This window comes from Seriola lalandi, unplaced genomic scaffold (genome assembly GCF_002814215.2).
Source record: "Seriola lalandi dorsalis isolate HSWRI2012SDOR001 ecotype SW California unplaced genomic scaffold, Sedor1 jcf7180002054663, whole genome shotgun sequence".
In the NCBI taxonomy this organism is placed as follows: Eukaryota; Metazoa; Chordata; class Actinopteri; order Carangiformes; family Carangidae; genus Seriola; species Seriola lalandi.
This window is the reverse complement of record NW_019525216.1, coordinates 292,242-313,362: the sequence shown is the minus strand read 5'-3', so window position 1 is coordinate 313,362 and position 21,121 is coordinate 292,242. Positions and strand designations below refer to the sequence as shown.

The 21,121-nt window shown below is 46.4% G+C and overlaps 1 protein-coding gene across 4 annotated transcripts in view; it reads right to left on the bottom strand.

Annotated features, from left to right (window-relative positions):
• Window positions 1-21,121, bottom strand: part of ppargc1a (peroxisome proliferator-activated receptor gamma, coactivator 1 alpha) — a 38,304-nt gene that overhangs the window by 11,993 nt on the left and 5,190 nt on the right. Inside the window, exons 3-7 of one of the 4 annotated variants that reach the window (XM_023421105.2) lie at window positions 8,669-8,860; window positions 7,482-7,607; window positions 4,964-6,308; window positions 3,995-4,040; window positions 3,702-3,775 (exon numbers count right to left, since the gene is read on the bottom strand). In XM_023421105.2, coding sequence (XP_023276873.1) covers window positions 3,702-3,775; window positions 3,995-4,040; window positions 4,964-6,308; window positions 7,482-7,607; window positions 8,669-8,860 — 1,783 coding nt within the window. Of the gene's footprint in view, window positions 1-3,701; window positions 3,776-3,994; window positions 4,041-4,963; window positions 6,309-7,481; window positions 7,608-8,668; window positions 8,864-21,121 lie in introns of all 4 variants that reach the window. The other 3 variants (XM_023421104.2, XM_023421109.2, XM_023421108.2) reach the window with 3 other exon arrangements.

The following is a 21,121-nucleotide window of genomic DNA, read 5'->3' as shown; positions in this document are numbered from 1 at the left end:
GGGGGGGGGCAATAAAATGAAAATGGAATCATAATGCAGACCACTCCAAATATCCCCCTCTCCCTCCTTCCCTCACTCATCTATAAACTCCCAGGTCAGTTTATGGACAGTGGACACAGATACATGCCTGATTAAAATATTCACTTTCACTTGGCCTAATCCTGATCTCTATTTATTGCAATCTTGACAGATTAATGTAATGCTTGGTGTAACTTAATATGGTGGTGCTGTAATACGGATGACTTGCAACCCCCTTCCTCTCTGACCTTGGAAAGATCCCTTTTCATGAAAAAAAAAAAAAAACACAACACAAAACCCTGTAGAGGACAAAGCTAATGCATCCGAAGAAAAAAATTAAAGTGTGTGTATCATATCTCTGCCTGCCTCACACAATTGTCTGCACTGGACAGCAGCCAATTCATCTGAATCAAACCAGAGACCTTTTTTAACGGTCTGAAAGAACAATCACTGACATGACGGCGTGCATGCTTCACAATGATCCAGCACCGGCTCCGTGAACCAATGTAGGAAGATATGTCACTACACTCAATTTACATGTTGGTGTGCCTGCTGATGTTGCCATGGCGAGATGTCTTCTATGTCATAGAAGCACATGAAGTATTTGCAAATGGGTTGTCATTCTTCTCAGATGGCATGTCACTACTGCTTATGCCACCCCCCCCCCCCAAACCCCCTTTCCCATCTCTTCCCCCGCCTCCTACAGATTTACAACCAGACAGATGGCAGTTATATGGGAAGTCCTGAGATGAGCCCACTTTATAGCATTGTTAATGCACTCACACAAACAGCCACTGCCATTACTCTCATTCTCTCTTTCCTCCTCTCTTTTAGTCTTGTATTCTCCCTTCTTCTCTCTTCCTGTTTGTCTCTATTTCTCCCTTTCTGTCTCTCGGCATCTTTTCCTGTTTCTATCTTGTAGAGAACACACGCACGCACGCACGCACGCACGCACGCAGGCAGGCAGGCAGGCAGGCAGGCAGACAGGCAGGCAGGCAGGCAGGCAGGCAGGCACGCACACACACACACACACTCCACAATAGTCTCTCACCTGAGTCAAACTCAGGCACTGAGTCAAACACCTGTGCTGTCCCTTCCTCTTTGCTTTTCTTATAATGCACATCCCTCTTCCCTTGCTAGTGAATTGCACCAAATGACAGCTATTAGTATCAAATCCAGTGTTAGCGTATGCACCGGGAAGACAGCTTGGCAAAGGCAGTGCGGGAGCCTGATACATAAAAATGCAAGTTTCTGAAGCCACTTGCTGTGTTTGGAATGCCTGATCCAACAGATTATCATCCTACTTATTATCTGGATGTGTCTGTAAGTAGGACTGCAAGCCCCCACTCCTCTCTATCCCCCCTTTTTTCCTCCGTCGTTCTCTCTATTCGCTCAGTTCTGATATAGACACATAAATGCATTATGCCAATGAAATGAGCTACGAAAAGGAGAAGGCAGGGAGGGAGAGCGGGTGCTACACAGTGCCTGAGGAACTTCTGTTTCAACAATGAAGCACCATCTGTCCAAAACAATGTGTGCGTGGGGTCATAAACTAGGAGCCATTAGCGATGGAGGTGAAATAAATCAGAATTAGATAAATATGTGCCTCTCAGTCAATCTTGCTAGTGATGGATGATCCGCAGACATGAACACCAATCATGTAGCCACCGGAGAGAAAAAACGATGAAGCAAGTGAGCAAGACAGAAAGAAAGAGGAGGGTTTTATAATCTTTTTTCTCGTCCAGCTGTAAATTGCGAGGAGACCTCGGAGCGAATAACAACTCCGGGCTTAAAGAGTTGATCCGCCGGTAAGCCATGCAAATAGCAACACACAGACCACCCCAGTGTCATGAGATACAGTAATTAAAGACAACACGGCAGCACAGGGTAAATCTATTAGCTTGGCAGAGATTAGGCCTGAACAGTCAGATCCCAGGGGGGTCTCAGTGGCTGTTGTAGCTTTACTGTACCTCTCTGAGAAGTGTCACGAAAGCATGCAGCCAACAGTTCAAAAGGTGCTATTGCGTAGTATTAAACATAATTTGGGTCAGTACAAGATGTCCAGGTCTATGTTCCAACTGATAAATAAATTTATCTTTCTATGAAACAGTTAGCATTACTACTACAACTCATCATAAAGCCATAAAATAAAATGTTACTGGCAACGGTTCACGGAAAGTTCCATCAGTGAGTTGTCTACCTGGCTTGAAAGTGGACAGTGGAACCGCCCACCTGGCTAACTTCCATCTTTATCATACGTTATCAGTAACACACGCCCTAATCTCTATTGTAGTGGAATGTTACTCTAAATCTGCAAAGGACATGTAACTCGCGACCCAAAAGCTTTCATCTGTGCTTACTGGGATCTATATCCATCTGTCTCATACAGCACGAGACTCAAAAGCTAATCCCCAAGTAGGAGAGGGGCTCAGTAACCTGGAGCTTTCTGGACTAACGACTTTTCCTGCTAATATTCAATCCTAAATTTGCGCAGCACCGTGAAGTCAGGTGAAGGGCTTTATTTGACTGTGCTTGCAAAATGGATGCGGTGGAACAGAACGGACGCACAGATTTGGCCACAGGTCAACAGGCTCGCCCCCATGCAGTAAAACAGGAAGAAATATTAACTGTGCTTGATTGCCCCAGAGCTTAAGCAGCCCTGCTCTTTCCTTTCTTTAGGTCTCAACAAGCGTAGCCTTTGACCCCTCCGGCACTTCAAACCAAGGTCAGACGGACTGAGGGACACACATTTCTATCCCCCGCAAGAGCTGAGTAGAGGGTGCGGGGGGGGGGGGGGGGGGGGGGCAGACATGGGGGCAGACATGAGGTATGTATGAGGACCATTTCCCTCGTTGGTAAATGAATACCCAAAGAGAGCAATGCAACATCACACAGCGCGAGAGGCTAAAGGGCAGCCATTTTGTTTTTATTGACCATAGATGATTAATCTGGGGAAGAAGGGGGGTAATTACTGACATAATTTGCACAGAGGGAGAAAGATGGTTTGACCCCCAATAATGCAGCTTTCACTGAGACTCTCTTCATTTCTGTCTTGTATTTATCTTTTGCCTATAGTTTTCTTTTGATGTAGGTGATTATATCTCAATAACACAAAAGAATGATGTCAATAATGATTATAAAAAACCCTCCCACTGACTCCATTTACAAAACAACATCCTATGCGTGTAAGTCTTAACAGTGGAAAATGCCCCCCCCCCCCAAATTGATCAAATCGCTTGTATGGCTCTGGATTTAAAGGAAGGAAGGTACAGAACATACAGGCAAAACTGAATTACATAGCAAAACCAATTAAAACAATAACACCGCCATTTCAATTTTCCTGTGATGCGTAGCCTAAGTAAGCTGTCAGTCAGAGAGCATTAGGATCTGATGGAGGAAGAGTAAAGCATATTAACGCTTCAGTAACAGGGGAGGAGAGACGGCGGAGGATGGGAGGGGTTTGCTAATAAACCCTGAAGAGATTGAAAAGCCTAATCAATACTCAGGCACATAAATGTTCTCCTTTGCCTTCACCTTGAACTTTGAACTGCGATGGAACTATCAAGATGCTGGAAAAGCCACAGTTAACCCATTACTCACTACAAGAGGGAGGTTTTTTTTTTTTTTTTGGTAAATTTAACAATGACTACATGTGTTTTAAATAAGCAGAAAAATGTGCTCACCTGGGGTTCCAGCAATCTCCACGCTTAATGTGCGTTCAATGGTTTTGTTCTCAAACGGTGATCCCTTGTGGTCACTGGAAGACAAAAAAAAAAGTGCAACATTTTACCTCTCGGGGGGAAAGCGAGACCTTGCGAGCTTTTGTGATCTAACAAATGGAAATGAGTCACAAAAATGCCTCAACTTGGATTCTAGTCCATATAGTCTTCTTTGAGTGTGTCATTTTTTTCTGTAGTTTGTTGCTGCTTTTTTTTTTTGTTGCCTAGAATAATGTGGAAAAACTTCTCACACTTACTTTGGAGACTCTGGGGTCAAAGGAAGTGGCAAGGTGGTTGGTTTGGCTGCAGAACACAAAGGAGCATGGGTAATTATTGATCTAGGTATAACACTCATGGCAGAAGAGAGCAGGTCCACATTCTGCAACTATTAATCTCAAACTAGCTCATTAAATGCAAATTATGACTAAATAGACACCCATCCCTGGTTAGAAAGTCCTTCTATGGACACTAGTGTACGGAGCATATCTTTTTAGATTGACCCCGTTTTAACAATTTATTCTCTTAGGATAGACTGTTCACTCTGTGAGGCAGGATGAAGTGATGGTACATGTTTCACAGGTGTCTAGACACAGACATACCCTGCTCAAGACAACAAACAGATCAAAATGGAATAAAGACATAGAGAGACGATGCCACAAACAAGACACATGACAGTGGGTGAGCCCCTCCCTGGACAATAAAGTCATAAACGCATGCACCAACAGCAGAGGAAGGGGAAAAAAGAAGGAAGAAAGGAGAGTCAAGGAAGCTTGTGCAGTTGCCCGAGGCTCTGGCCGACTTGTGCTCCAGCTAAGGGAACGTGGCTTTAGTAGCACGACGCTAAAGAGCAGCACCCGGGCTTTGAGTCTAAATGTACATATTCAGCACACTCAGCTCAATCAGCAAAAGATGGTTCAAGGGTCGACTTTATGAATACAACACGTACAGTAGCAAAACATGGCTCGCCCCTTTTCCCACCCCCTCCGTTTTTTTTGTTTTTTTTTTAACTTCACTCGATTTAAATTTTAAAGAATGCCTCCGGGACTAGCAAAAAGCATTGGCTAGCAGGCTGTTTGTTGTCATTGTTGTTTGTGCCCTCAAAATGACTGTTAGATTCGAATTAGAGTAGGGGTTAGTTGTGAAGTCAAACTGGGAAGTGGTTAGAGCAGGAGAGGGAGAAGAGAGAGCAGAGATAAGGCCAGTGGGGGGGATGCAGTCATGATTACCTAACAACGGGAGGCCCTGGTCGTCGGGGTGCTCGCTGAGTGCCTGCCTGTGTGGGTGCCCTTGCCCTTGTATGATGCAGGGAGGGGTGGGCTCTGCAATTCTAGTATCTGGGAAGAGTGGGCTTGGTGGGCCCTGTGAGAGCACCGCTGCGGGGCTGCCCGTGACATGGTCATCATCATCATCATCAACACCATCATCATCATCATCATGGTCAACATCCTCCCCATAGCCCCCCTGGATTGGCCACCCCAGCTCTAGTCCAAAGCCCATGTCTAGCACTGGATCTGCCTGGCTGACCCAGCTCTCTAGGTCTAAGGCAAGAGGTGACAACAGGGGCTCTGACTCAGGCTCTTCAGCCTGACTTACTCCCCGGTTTCTAAAATCAGTGGTCCCTCTGAACTCTTCCTCCTCCACCTTTGAAACAGCCTGGGCTGGACTCTCAGACCTCTTACCTGCTAATTTGCCCTGAGTGCTGGGTAAAGGGGTGATCTTAGGTGGGGGAAGGTGGGCCCGATACTGAGCAGGCCTCTGTTTGGAGGTGAGCAGCTGGCTAAGTAAGGGGTGCCCCGGCTTCTCATCTCTTTTCCTAATAGTCACTGTGATGTGCCTATGTGGTGCACGGCTGGCACCACTACTGCTACTACGGCCTTGCCTGCCAAAGCCCTCACTAGCCTGAGTGGCGCCCGCAGCCTCTCGGCAATGCTCACAGCTGTGACTCACCTCTCTGGGAGGGAGGGAATAAGAATGCATATACCTAATAAACCTAGCGGCGGCCAGGCGGCCCACATTGCCTGGCGGCCTTCCTTCTTCACTGGGCGGCCCGTGCTCCAGTTTGGGGCGGGCATGGCCGCAGGTGGAGGTTCTGTGGCCGACAGGGATAGAAGCACCCTCTGACTCCTCAACACCGCCATCGTGAGTGCAACGCTGCCACTTCCCAGCCCCAACACCAGCCACACTACACTCGCCTGCAGCCCGGCTCTCACCTCGCTGGTGATGCTGCTGCAGCTGCTGCTGCTGCTGCTGCTGTTGTTGTTGAGATGGCACAGCTGACTTCTTCTTGGAGGTGGTGGAGGAAGATGAAGAGGAGGTGGAGGAGAGGGAGGAGAACGAGGAGGTGGATGACGAGGATGGCGACGAGGAGGAGGAAGAGGCGCCAAGACCCAGGCCACTCTTGTCCCTGCCACTGGCGCCGCCCCACGTGCTCTTGGCTTCACTGGCTTTGGTGTGGAGCAGGATGTCATCGGTGGCCGTTAGGTATTTCAGCAGCTCAGTGCAAGGCCGCCTCACCGGGCGGTTCTGTTGGCTGGAGCCCCCTCTTGCTTTGCCATTCCAGGGGCTCTCCGTCTGTGCAACATAGCAAGACAGAGAGAAAGAGAAAAGTATTAAGTTTGATCAAATAAAAAAGTTTTGCTCACTGTTCACAGTGCAGTGCAGTTGGTCCAGTTGTGAAAAATGTTATGTGCTTTACTTGGCACAAAAATAAAAGCAGAGAGAGACGGTGCGAGGGAGAGGCTAAAGGAGCGACTCAGACCGCCTGAGCACAGCGGTTGCCCAACTGTCTGGGAGGCGATGGTGGGAGTGCGGTCCGCCCATCATCTTAATTGTGTGGCCCTCCGAGCACCACAGCGCCACTCTGTACGCACACCATGTCCTCCGGGAGTCCTCATTCGCTGTGCTCCAGAAATGGATGACTCAAAGGCACGGTATGAAAATAGACTCTGTGAGGAGGGTTGACGCACTACATGTACAAACATAGTACGCACGGCACACACAAATCTGTGTCGTGTTTACCAGACAGTGTGATCATACAAAAGCTTTTTACATTCAGAGGATTTGAAGCGCGAGGGAAAGCATAACACAGACATTTTCCCAAACAAGAGCAAATGATCAAGTGTTTTAAGCTGTAAATGAGGCTGAACATATAGTATGTCAAGTTCTGAAATTCACATACTTTATTCACATTCATAAACGTATGATACTTACACTGACTAAATTTAATCTCAATCAATCCCGCCCCTTTGGAGAAAAACTCTTTTGAGAGCCATCTAATGAGAACATGAAGTCTGATATTTTGATATTGTCATCTCAAGGCATCAATCTAGCCACAAGAGTGCCTGTCGCTGTTTCTTTTTCTTTTTCTTTTTCTTTTTTTTTTTCCAACAGGCACCATACCAAGGCGGATAAGTGGTGGAGCTAATGAGACAACGGTGCCGATGCCTCGCCTGGAAAGCCCAACAGCAATCAGCCTGTTTTCATTACGAGATGGCCCCCCGGGAGAGTAGACTAGAGCAGTAGTCTAACATCTTCTAAAGGCGGCCACCAAAACAAGGAAAGAGTGAGGGAGGCAGGGAGGGAGGGAGAGCAAGCAACCAGAGAGAGGAAGAACAGAGTGAGAGAGATAAACAAACGCGAACAAAAAAAAAAAGAAAAAAAAGAAATGTGTGTACATGAGTGAAACAGCATGGCAGTGCGTGTATTTGTTTGTGTGTGTGTGTGCGTGTGTGTGTGGGTCCCTACCTTGACGACGGCAGGTGGTGGTCTGATCCGGTGGTTGCTGCTGGCTGCATGGTTCTGTGCCTTGCCACCTGTGTATTGATTATAGCTGAGCTGGGAGTTTGCGGGTGCCAGAAGGAGCTTCTTCAGCTGCGAATGGACCCAAACAGAACAAGAGAAAGTGGTGAAGGAGGGAACGTGTGGGGGGTGTGTGTGTGTGTGTGTGTGTGTGTGTGTGTGTGTGTGTGTGGGGGTATGCAAATGACCATTTTCTTTCAATTAGACAGCCTGTGCTTTGTAAATGTACAACCAGCAAAGACCAGTAATGCAGCTATAAAAGATAAAATCACTGACACACCTCAAAGATTACAGATTTTTATGCAATTTACAGTATGTGACAGGACGAGTCAAGTAGTTTTTCTGCCTGTAAAGGTGTTTTTGTGTACACAGAGCCAGGCTTCACAAATGTGATTGAATAAACACACTCAGGCTTGTGACTAAAGGTCATTTGGGAGGGACCGGCATGGAATAAAATGGACTATAACGGAACATAACATAACATTTTAGGTCAAAGCCTTTCAACTAGAGAAATGCCCAGATGGTTATGGTTATGTGTAAAAATAAAGAAGGAAGCACAAAGGTAAGCTGACTTCTTATTGACAGCCCTGTCGTTTTGCCAGAGAAGCTGACTGGGGCACGGGGGGATTAGTTGAGGCCCACTGAGAGCAGATGAGATGAGATAGATTTCGTTTTCCCCTTATTTTCATTACGTACCAGCTTGATTTCAGGGCTTGTGGCACTGTGTCAACCACAGTTGGCCCCACCACAGCGTTCATATCATTGAACTGGCGCCACAATAGCACTGTTACGTAATTACCACTGAGCAGCGAACACACTGATCCATTCCATTTGCTGCCCTCCCCTCTGCATCTGTATCTCTTTCATGCTCTGACTACACATATAGGGAGCACATGGTGGCAAATGTGTCATGAGTGTGGATCGAGCGCAGCCAAATACAGAAGTCGAACAGACAAACGGCCAGCTTCGGTTGCCCAGTCTTGTTGAAGAGTCTTATCTGGTGTCTGCCATGAACTGGCAAAGAAGAAGCAGTGTGTGCAGGGTTGGAGGTCAGGTCTCAGGAATAACATATGTTTTGACCCTGGAGTGGTGGTAATGGGAGAATAATGAGAAGGAGGAGCTGTTGGTCATACCAGGGAAGGCTCCTCAGGCTCTGGGGTGCGCGGCGAGCCGTCGGGGGAGGAGGGACAGCTCCGGTCACTGGCATTGGTCACGTCCCCATCTGCCAGGGCCTCAAACGAAGGCAATCCGTCCTCATCCACCGGGATGCTGTCCAGGGTCTCTGTAAGCACTGCCAGCAAGTTGGCCTCATTTTCTTCATCTATCTTCTTAGGAGGGCAAAAACGGGGGGAAGACAGAGACAGAAAAACAGAGACAAGAAAAATAGGACATTTTAGTCTGAGAAGTTGCGTCTTTTTTTTTTTTTTTTTCTTCAGGGAAGTAAAAGTGGTGGGTGGATGCATGCAGACTTTCATTGCTAATAGAGTGGGAAGATCTTTTTTTTTCAATTTTTTTTTTTTCAATTTTTTTGCAGCAGCTGAGCTGGCGCTATTCTTTTAAAAAACAAAATTCTCTCTGTGTGCAAGTGAGTCAAGCCTGTCACTCATATTTTAAACACGCAGCTTACTGGACCAAAATAATATCTCCCCCAAGAAAACCCATTACCAGGGCTGACAAGTAGCAAGTGCCTCGGGAGGACAGGAATGGGCTGCGGTGGGTTGCGGCAACGAGGGGTTTTTGTGGGGGTAAAGGAAACAATGAGCGGAAGTCGACTCTGCTCTCTCTTGTGCCACGGAAGAGGGAGACGATCAGCTTTCCGACAAGATGTTCGCAAGCAACCCTCAGATAAGGGGAATTACCACCCACTAATTCTAACTAAATGTGATATATTTAAAATGTTGGCATAACAGCTGATGTTCACAACGGCCGGGAAGTTACCATCAACATTTCAGGAAAAATAAAGCTTGTTCTTTGCCACTCCGCTCCTCTTTGATGTACCAGCAGAGTTGTTTGCCTGCTGCAGCTGGCTGTTTAATGGTTGAGATTAGAAGTGTGTGTGTGTGAGAAATAAAGAGACAGAGAGATGAATATATAGAGATGAATACTGAGAGTGAGGGGAAAAGAGAGATGTGAGCTGCCAGCTATCAACATGGGAGGTTTACTGGGGATAATAACTATGCATGTGAGTAGTGAAAATAACAAGAGTAGAGAGAATGTATATAGATAGATATTGAGAGTGAGAGGAATGTAGCTTGCTTGACAAAGGCGTGTGTGTTTGTGTGTGTGCACGGCTCTGCCTTTGCAAGTGACAACTTGTGACAAGTGACAACAGGAACTGTAAGTTCCAGGGCCATAAAAGCCCAGGGGACTTTAAGACAGCGGAAAGATAAACAGCGTCGTCACCCCGGGACGTTCTGCGGCCAGCCCAACAAGAACAAATCCCTTTATGCACACGGCAGGATTATCATCGCTCGGCAACGGCGTGTGGCCATCATTATGCCAAAGGGGCCACCAACCTCTCAGATACCAGCACCATGCCTCTAAGACTCCGAATCCCACATGCACAAAATTTACCCGCCCGCTTGTTTCTGTCTACCCCACTGATTTTACACAATTACACACCCACCATGGATGGCACTTTTGGAGCAGCTTTGGATTCACCAATGAGATAGCGGCCATTTTAATGCTTTACCCCCCTCCAAATTTAAAGATGACACAGATATCTAGGACGTTCAGTTAGCTAGCTAACAATGACTAAAACGTTAATCTGATGCTCATTGAGTAGATTTTCTCCTAACAACATGAGCACTCAGTCATTATTAAAAAATGATAAAGGGGACATATTTCACAGAGATAACACGACGTAGACTGGGGCCATGCCGCACTGGCAAGCAATGCCTTGCAGGAAATTGCTCTGTATGAGGTGGCATGCTGTTTAATTACTTGCAAGGAGCTTCAAATCCACTGTGCTGGAACCCTGTGCTGCTGAAATGCTCACCATTTTCCAGCATCCCAAGTTATAACCTGAGCACTAAGCGGATAGGTATTAACCGCTGATAAAGCCAGAGCCTTTTCTTAGCCCAAACATATACCCTCGCGTGAGGAATTGAAAGTAGGATCATTTTAGATTATCACAAATGAGTCTTTAATGAGCCAGCCATCTGTTTAGGTCCAACCTAACCAACCAATCCAAGCAATGCTGCATTTAGGTGTGGCTTTATTCACCTCTGCAGTACAAGTTCAAACCTATACACTTGCTGTAGAAATTGCATTCTATGCCACTGTGTGACACTAGTTACATTAAAAGTTGAGAGGGCTGCTCAGGCTTCATTATGTCATGGTCTGGAAAGGATTGGGGAATTTCTGAGGCTGTGGCAGGCTCGGATGTAGTGATTTCAATCCTGTTTCAAAAAGCTCCACCAATTGGCAAGCTCCCACAGGCACACTGCATCCCCGAAGATAACCCAAAAGGGACTCTCATATTCTGAAAGAGACACTTGTAAAACCTTGAATCGTGACGATCATGCTGCAGCCGCTGCTGTGACTCTAGTGGAGGCACTCATGGGCCAAGTGGGGATTTGAGAAATTGGGGTAAAGAGCAAACCTCAGCGATCGTTTTTACTCCGGAGAGATCATGATCAAATACCCCTGTCCAGGAGGGCGAGCTTTGCCATGCCAGCTGAAGGACCACACCTTGCACAGTTTCCGCACCAAAGTCAATCTACCACCAATGACTCGCTTGCCCCTTGCATATTTATAAACAGAACCTCTGTGTGGGTGGACTTCAGGAGCTATGGCACCCAAAGGGGGTGACACCAGGATAACCTGGCAACCTGCTTATAGCCATGTCCACTTATATTGATTACTACAGCAGCTGCTGAGAGGAAAAGAGGGCAGGAAGAACAAAGGGGAGACGAGAAAAATTGTCTCGGCGGGAGCACTTTCTCGCCCATCCCGCTTAATGGACCTCACCGAATTAAAGAGATCTTAACAATCCTGGGCTAATTGTGGGATCACAATATATTAACCCCGCTCCAATTCTAAAGGGTGCCGTTTTGAGCCTGTTTTATTCCAAATGCTTCAATTAGCCATAAAACATGCTGGCAAGTGCTGGCAGAGCCTCTCTCTCCCCTCCTTCACCCCAGCTTCCCCACATCGGAGAAAAGAAAGCCAACTCCAGTTGTTCATTATTAGGTGAGGCCCTTTTGTTATCAGGCAGGCTGTCTTTGAGATTGTCCTTGCGTTTAACTCTTTTATTGAGTTCCATAGCACAGCATTGTGTTCCAGGAGATACTATTCACGCGGCTGATAACGGAAGGTGAAGGTGCTGCTTTAAACAAACACTCACTTCTGAACACTGGGGCAAATAGCCAAATTAAATCTGCTAATTGCTTCTTGAGGATTCCAAGCTCCTGAGCAAATTTGCCAGGGATCAAATTTTAACGAGCTTTTCAGGGCAATGCATCATTTACATGTTAAAAGGAACCAAATGTGTTGTGAAAGTGCCAGCACGATAGACCTGATCACTGAATAACACCAAGATGAAGTTTCAACAGACTAAACAGCCCCGGCGTTATCTTCAAATGAGAGGCAGAACAAGTGAGACAGACTCTGGATGTGGGAAGATAAAATATCTCCCATTAAATGGGTCATCTGGTATTTAAAGTACTGTTTATTGTCGCCGTCTCTTTTTGCTCCCTCTTTCCCTCTCTCTTTCTGCAAACAGAGGAATAGCAACCAGTTAGTTCAGACAGAAAACACTCTTAATAAACTGGCCCTCAAATTGCATGGTGGGGTTAAATCTGCGCCTCGACAATTTAATTGCATTGCTTCATCTCAATCTTTTTTTGTCTGCTCCCTGCTCTGTCAGGTTTCAAAAGCATTCCATTGGATGAGGTTAAGCAACTTGACAGGCCTTCTAATCATGGTACAATCACAAATTGTGGCGTGTATAAGTGTGTGTGGCGACTGGTGGGGTGGTGGCAGTATCAAGTCGTCACATCTTGACTCTGCCAAGAAAAGCGGCCTTGGATTTGATAAACAAATAATGTCATTCTGTGTTATTACCCCCGGCCCCCAGATTTCAGAGGAAATAAATCAAAGTCAGCCTTGCCGTTACGGCGTTAGTCAGGCCTGACATGTCGGCCGGTCACACAGGCACAACATATGGCAGCGGGGAAGGAGGGAGGGAAGAGAGGAGCGGAGGGTTAAGGTATGGCACGATGCACGGCGGAGAGACAAATCATGGCAGCCACTAGAGATGTCTGGTCATTTAGCATGAGCTTACTGAGATGGAGAGAGGGTGATTATGGCCTATACGGAGCAATGAAACCATACATAACACTGCTAAGTCCCTCTGTGTGTCTGTGTGTGTGTGTGTGAGGCGGCACAGTCTGACAGTGTTCCAAATCATAAAACTAAATGTTAAACCTCCATTGTGGTCAGGGTTTTGCACCACATCGCAGCAAACTAAAAGCTCCTATTGGTTCTCGTTTTCCATCTGACTACATCGTCAATGGAGCATCTCGTTATTCTGAAACTGTTTCCTACGCAAATGATCCTATGGACCAGATATCGAGGGTCTGTTGTGGACACAAAAAAAAAAAAAAAAGCCCCTCTGTTACTGCTCTCTGTTCACTATATGTTCTGGTTTATCATCATGGTTTGAGTGGTAAGTTGCTAAATGTTGTGCCTTGTAAATGCAGAAGAGATTGTCCAGTCGAAGCAGCAGGCGGCATATTTTCGGCTTCTCCATCCTACTTAGCCATAATACCACAACTGGCCTTGTGATAATCCCTTGGTCCTGGCAGGGATTCACTATTTTGTGCCTCTGTTAAACAAAAAAATGGCAGCTCTCTGACTGAAGAATAAGGGGGCTGGTGCAGAAGCTGACTGTTTACATGCCAAATGCCTGTCCCCGTTTAAAGGGCTACATGAGTTATAAATCAGTGAGGAAACGGTGCGACCTATCAATGAGGACCAGGATGCGTGTGTGCGGAGATGATGCATCTCCTGGGAACCATTTGAGACTGTTAGAGCACTATCAGATGAGCTGATGGGGGGGTGGGGAGAAAGTGAGAAGAGGAGATATCTGTAAGTGAGTGTGTGAGAGCGAGCCAAAGAGAGAAAGAGAACTGTTGTTACACATCCTGACAGAGACCAGATCCAATTGAGACACCTACCCAAGGGATGTTAACAGTGCTGCTCTTTCTAGTTCTCTGTGGAAAAATCCTTTGACTGGTAACCCTGCTGCTGAAACTAACCACCTGAACTCTGTCACACATCTGCTGAGATCAGCTGAGGCTGTCACATGCCTTCGGACCAAACAGGCCCTTTCTGTCTAACTTTGGGTCAAAAATCATGCAGTCGGGTTGTGTACCTTTCCACAAAAGCACACACAACCAGAGATCAAACAGCAGCTGGTGAGAAAGCTCTAATGAATTGTATTCCTTATACTTATGACAGCTCTATAAAACGTAATCTAATAACTTCCATCTAATCACAGCATACAATGCATGCAGGCTTGTGTTAATATCAACTCACACACATCCTCAAGCAGCTATGCAAACAAGTGAGAGCATCACGGGGGGGTTCGGTGTGCCCTGGTGGAGCTTCACCACCTATACATCCTGACCCGAGCTGCTGTTGTTTTCCTACTCCTACAGCCGTCCAACAGATGGTCCAAGCAACCATTTGCTAACACCACAAAATCACACACCATCATAATGACTGGACACTCACTCTTTTGTTTTGGCAGCTACTTCCCAATCGGCCTGGCACGAGAAAACACTGATTGCTGTGATTGCTCTGCCTCCGACTTGCTCTGACGGTCACAGCGGGGGGGGGGCAGAGATTTGGAGCCTCGAATAAGGAATTATTCAGCTAGATGCAGAGATGGGATGAGGAATGGTGCTTCCCTCTGCTTTTTTTCGCCTAATGGCATGCAAATAGTTATTTGCTTAAGTCGGCAGCTCTGAATGTGCACCACTAAGCAAGGGGCCTTTGAACATACTGTTACACTGTTGATAATGTGTTGGAGGAACACAGGGAGGGGGACAGAGCGAGTGCAGAGAGAGAGAGACAGAAAAAAGGAGCATAGGGACTGTGTCCAATGTTCATCTTGCTAAATGGACACTGCCACATTTCCTGGCTGGAATGTAGGCCTGCCATCAGCAGTCAAGAGTGGCTGTCCATAAAACAATTACATCCACAAAGACGGCTGTCACTTTGGTTTTGACATTTACATAGATCTGCGAGGGGAGCAAAAATGGACCAGAAGTTCTTATTTTTTGCACAGAGGACTCAATGTTATTATCCGCAAGTGACACTACCTTTATACACTCACAGTCACACACACACGCACACACACACACATGGACGCACAAGCGCACACAAATGCAGCTCCTGACCTTTCAGGGCCTGCCAAGCCCATCGAGGGTTGGTGGAGTTTCATTTGTCACAGTAATGTCTTCCTCGGAAACATGCCAATGCAAGGAGAGCCAGGGTACAGTGGAGAAGATATAGTGCTTTACAGAGTTTCAAACAGTAGGTGCGTTTCTGTGTCATTGTCTTATTCTGAAATCCTTGCGCGCGCGTCTTTGTGCATACGGCAGAGGACGCAATGTCACAAATTTATGGTGATTGAAATGACAGAATCTTTTGGGGGAAATGCAGTCAATGTGATTCTGCGGCTAAGAAGGTCACCCTATTCAATTTGCACTCAATGCCATACGCCGTGCCACAGGGAAACACCTGAAAGCAAACGATCTTATCGAGGCCTCACAGGCTTCACCACTTACCCACTGCATAAAAGCTATTTGCTGATTACTAAATAAACGCATTATCTTTTACCTTGACTTCTGCGTGCGCGGAGTGAGTGCCTTGTCGCTCCTGGATCCAGGTAGGAGGCTGCCACTGCAGTGTGTACGCCTCTTATCCGTGTCGTGACTTTGTGAGCATGTTATTTGAGCAGGTCTTTTTTTTTTTTTTCTTATTTCTTTCAAGTGCCATATGTGTATGTGCTGCACGTGTAGTAGCGGTGGTCAAACACGGAGGACTTCACAAGCTTTTTCGTGTTGTGTGAGTGGTAACGATGTGGGGATGCGCCTATCTTTACGAGTAAAGAAATGAAAACACATCAAAGGAATCATGCACCCATTGACATGAAGCAGGGATACTATGAGAAAGGATGGGGGGGGGGGGGCATGAGAGCTCTCAGAGCCTTTTCTTTGTAGCATCAACATCGAATGTTGAGCTGTATTTCATCTTAATCTAGGATCTTTTCTCCGTGGCATACTGATCATGTTGCCTTTAGTTTGGATAGGGCCAGTTTTCACAGCTTACACTGAGCTGAGCAAACCCACCACACCTGCACACACTAGTGCACTGTACAGTGTCTGCCAAATGCAGAATGATCAATGGCCATTGACCACTTGACAACAAGCGTCCAACACTCGAAATCCCTTCCCAATCTGCCCATCAAGTTATTATACAACACAGCCCACAGCCATGTGAAAAGAGGTTTGGCTGACCACAGTGCAGCCTGAAAATGGTCTCCTGGAAAGAGCTTAACAAGCAGACAATTTTAGAGCTGTCGACTTCCTGAGGTCAACAGCACTATCAGGGCAGATACGTGCAGCAGATTTATCCCACTTCACAATTTCCCAATGCACATACTTTACAATTCACTTGATAAGAAACGGGCTTGCTTTAGCTCTGCCTATGCCAAAAAAATCATGCTTACATGTAGAGTATAATTCAGTAATAAGTACTTGCAGGAGTTGCTTAGGCGTGGGTAGAAACCCCTGCTTTTTTTAGCTTCAACTGTGTCCTGTTCCTCGAGACTACCTTTTCCTCTAGTGTTATTCTTTACCAAATAATATATCTGTATGACAAAAGTTTTTGTTTTCCAAAAAGTACAGTGGAGGGACTGTTTTCTATCTGCAGAGATCAAATGTCTGCAAAAGCTTCTGCTTTCAGTTGAGGCTCAGGAGCTACTGATTGGGCAGCAAGTGAGTCATCCAAGCATCCAGTCACTCATGCATCAGCAGAGCCTTGGAGAGCCTCTTGAACTATTTGAGGCCTGTGCAGACTTAAATGCTTCAGGGGGGAAATAAGCTGGAGGTATAAGCATGCAGTGCACATCATAAAGCTTAGTTAGAATGGGGGGTTTTTCTGCATGGATGACAAAGCTCTTAAAAATAGACTCTCAACCAGCGAAAACTAGTCCTTCACATGTACAGTACAAGACTGTGGAGCACATAGCCAAAGACATGTAAAAATTAGATTACCCAAATTTGTATCACATCAGAAAAATAAATATCGGAAAAAGATAATAATCAAAGACTTGGATGCTTTATGCTTTATTCTCCAGAATCTAATAGAAAAGAAGAATTGTGACGTCCGCGGCCGAAAAAAGTCCTCTCCACTATTGCACAAAGACTATCAGGGCTAATCAGAGCTAACTTGAAGAGCACGTTTTCTGCTGATCTCCAGTGGTTCAGCTTCTCAACTTGCTGTAGTGATATACAGGTGTGCTCCAAGACATCAGTGTCAGGGGAGGTGCAACAGAGCACATTTACTACACCAGTCAGTGATGCTGGGTGTGGTCAAAGATATAGACATTTCACCTCTTTTCAGTGTGGTGGTAAGTTACTCTTTAACAACTGCCAGCTTCTCTCAAATCAAGAACTTGTTTTGTTTTTTTTTAATTCATTGCTTAAAGAGATTATTTGTCCACTGAATTATTCATTACTGTTCAGAATCAACAAAGTTCTGTGGAAGCTGTGTTACAAACTCACAGAGATTGACAGAAAGTGGCAAACTACCAGAGCAGAAGGGCTGGCCAAGGCTACTGCCTCTGCTGGGGTATGCTGGCACAGAATATACTCTCTCACACACACACACACACACACACACACACACACACACACACACACACACACACACACACACACACCTGGGATCGATTGGCCTTTCCTGGAGAGGGGAAGCAGCCTATCGCCCAAGACTGATAGCGCTTCACCATGAATTACGGCAATCACTGATTGAAGGCCTCTCTCCATCCTCTTCCCTCTCTGTCTTTGTTGAGGTTTCCCCTTTTCGTCTGTTATTCACACTGTTTTCTCACCACTGGCTATTGCTTTGACTCTCTCCTTTGTACCTCCTCTCCCTGACACTCTCTGATCAATTCAATTCATCTCTATGCAAACACCCTCTTACACTTCCTGTCTTTTTCGTTGCATAAAAGGAAGAGAGAAAAAGCATTCTCGGAATCCACTGTTGGTACCTTCCTGCCACTCCAAAGTGTACACTACTAAATAATACAAGGAAGAGTGGTCTTATCGCATGGCATCGTTGCAACATGTTGCTGCATGTGTGTGTGTGAGAGTACGAGTCGGGGGGGCGGTGGATTATTGGCTTAGTGTTTTGGCCAGGTTAAAGTGAAACAGCCCTGAAAGGCTCTTAGCAGAGATTACCCCAGGTACTAAAAATAGTCATTTCCACCCAATATACACACACACACACACACGGTAACACAAAACAGAAAGAGCTGAAAGTGTTGTGTCTAGCCGGAGAAGACCACTATCTGATCTTTGTATAGGGTGTCTCAATTACACAAAGAACAGCACGCACACACATGCAACACATACACATTGGTGGCTCCAGCGTGATGAGAGAGATGGGTATCCACTGGGGGCAGGGGATCAGCTGGGGCAGGAACACCAAACCGTGCCTCAATCAGCAGCAGCGGCCCCACTGGGAATGTAGGTTGAGTGTGTGTGAATGTATGTGTGTGTGTGAATGAGAGAGAGAGAGAGAGAGAGAGAAGAAGAGAGCTAGACAGGCAGCCAAGCAGCCACCGCCAGACCAAAAGATGTTCCCTTCCTCTTTTACCAAACATTCCCTGAAGGGGACTATTTTTTTTCTTTTGGCCATATCCACCCCTCCTGCTCCCTATTCTTTTATTTTTTACCCCTCGCTCCCTTTCTCCTGCCAGCCTCTCTTTCCAGAAGGCCAGAATATATTTGTTTAGCCACTGCAGCTTCAACTTCCCATCAGCCGGGAACAAATGCTTTGCCTTGGGAGCGAAAAAGACAGAGGGAGGGAGGGAGAGAGGGAGAAAGAGAAGGGATGGCAGAGCCCACAGTGTTGTGGGGCGGCGGTTTGAGAGCTCTTGTTGTGGAGTGGATCTGACAGACGCTCCAAGATGACACGGGCTTGGACAGCCTAAGTCTGCATCTCTCTGCTATACGTCTGCGCCTACTTGTCTGCACTCCCTCTCATTTGTGTATCTTGAAACAGCATAGCTGCAGGTCTGAAAACGCTGTTTGCCTTCAGTTCGACAGTGATGGAGGATTTCTTCCATCAGACAGTGCAAACAATGTATCAGCACAGTAAAAACTGGAGGGAACTCGAGATGAGGAAAGTATGGTGTATTCTAATAAGACTCACTTGAGAAAATCATATTATACAGTGGAATATGATAATTCATACACCCTTTGCTGGAGCGGTGAACTGGTGCGGGTGGTGTACTCTCAAATGTCAGCATAAATTTGCAAAATAAACGCAACCGGCATTCAGCGGGGAGTAGGAACAGGGACAATAAGGGTCTCTGCCTATGCTGTCTGTGTGTTTTTGTGTTTGTGTGTGTGGGCGTGACGATTCCTCTCAGAGGGTCTATGACTTCGTGTGCACTCCTGTCGCAGCTCACAGGAGCGCCTCTCGCCAACAAGTGTGCGAGCTAATCTATGCTTACACATGTTTGCGGGGAGAGAAAGAGCTGCCTGAGGGAAACATTTTCATCACAGCATGTTTTTATCAAAGCCTGCTCAAGATGACCCAATCAATCTAATCTGCCTTTACTTAAGAATAAGCGCCTGAGCATCTGTCCAAAAAGGCACAAACAAGCGCAACAAAACCCCATAATGCCTTTCGAAGTCTGATGCCATCACGCACAACACATCCTGTCGGAGTGATATAAAGAGTTTGCATTACTGGCAGAGCCCACATACAGAATATGTGCTCACGTGCACGCGCTTACAGCATGTCCCTATATGATATCAGAGTAATGCTTTAAGCCTGGGCATCTTATTTTACTACCTGCAAAGCCCACAACCTTTTATTTCAATCCATGGGCTTTGATTTGGCTGGCACACGTCCAGCCTTCTTCTGGTCTATATGTTTGTCTCTTCCACTGCCCATCTGTCCTCGTGTCTGTCTGTCTCGTCATCTGCTGGCCTTGTCTATCTCTGCACCTCCCTTTGTTTCACTTTTCTCTATCTGCCCTTCTCCCTTTTCCCCACCTGTCCATCTATCATCAGCCGATCTCACAACAGGACAGGTACAGCAGCGACAGCGTGTCAGAAGGTCGTCTCTGCGCCAATATTATTGCATAATCACGTAGACCGCCTCGCCGCCTCCAACAACTGTAAATGCTTTGATCTGTATACGTGTGATGTGCCGCGCCACATCCCAGCGCGACCGCCACCGGGGTGTCCACGCGGAATCCGAATAAGCCAAAACCAACGAGACACGTTTCCATCAATCAAATGGTCGAAAGCTTGACATGAAATCTGAGCGGGGACCCGCGGTTAAAGAGACATTGGGTCACGCTTGTATGCTGTTATCTTTGGCAGTACATTGGGAACTTATTGGAGTAACCACCCCTTAACAACTGCAGCCCAAAATAGACTGTGGACTTTCACGGTCGGCCCGTTTTGAAGAGGTGTCAAACACACTGTGCCAGGAGCAATAGCTGTTATGTGTATGTGTAGGTGCGTGTGTGTGTGTGTGTGTGTGTGTGTGTGTGTGTGTGTTTTAGGAGGATGGAGGGGGGCAGGGGGGCAGGGGGGGTTGTGGTGTGGTGTATCATTCTCCACATTTCGTGTCAGGGACAGTTGGGACAGTGGCAGGGAATGGAGCAAAAGGCCAGCCAGGGGACAGCTTGTGATCTAAGACCGTATGCTGCTTATACGGAACAGAAAGCACACATACACTGATAAAAAAACGGCCTCATCCGTGTTCATAAACACACTTCCACTGCTTATACAGGGTGTAAACAATTTCCCTTGTCCCCCTAATGAGCCCATAAGATTTACTCTGATGTGACAGAAAATATATCCGGCCGCAGCTGTACTGTATAACCAAGCCAAACTCTGTTTACTGATTTGCTACTGGCTGTCATGTGAAACTTTAACCTGAATGAAAGAGGAAAAACAGTAGGTGTTTGTCTTTCCATCTGAGCTGCAAATCATTTCAACAGCTGACTGACTTTAAGTGATGAAAGTTGGTTCGAACTTCCAGAGAGTGTGTTGTTTGATGGGGACGTTTAAAAGAGGGGCCTCAGTGTGACAGCTGCACCCAGCTGTTACACCTGTTACTCAGGGCAGCCTTGATTGTCTGCTACCTGCCTTTGCTTAAAACAAATTCATGCTAATTTGTTAAGTGGATGTATACACAAGAGAGGAATGAAAAAATGCCAAAAAAAAAAAAAAACCCCGCAAGAAATAATACACTCTCAGGCTTTAGAAGTGGCCATTGCTTCTCTGCCATGTGTACAGGCCAATCAGGGGGTGGGGGGGGGG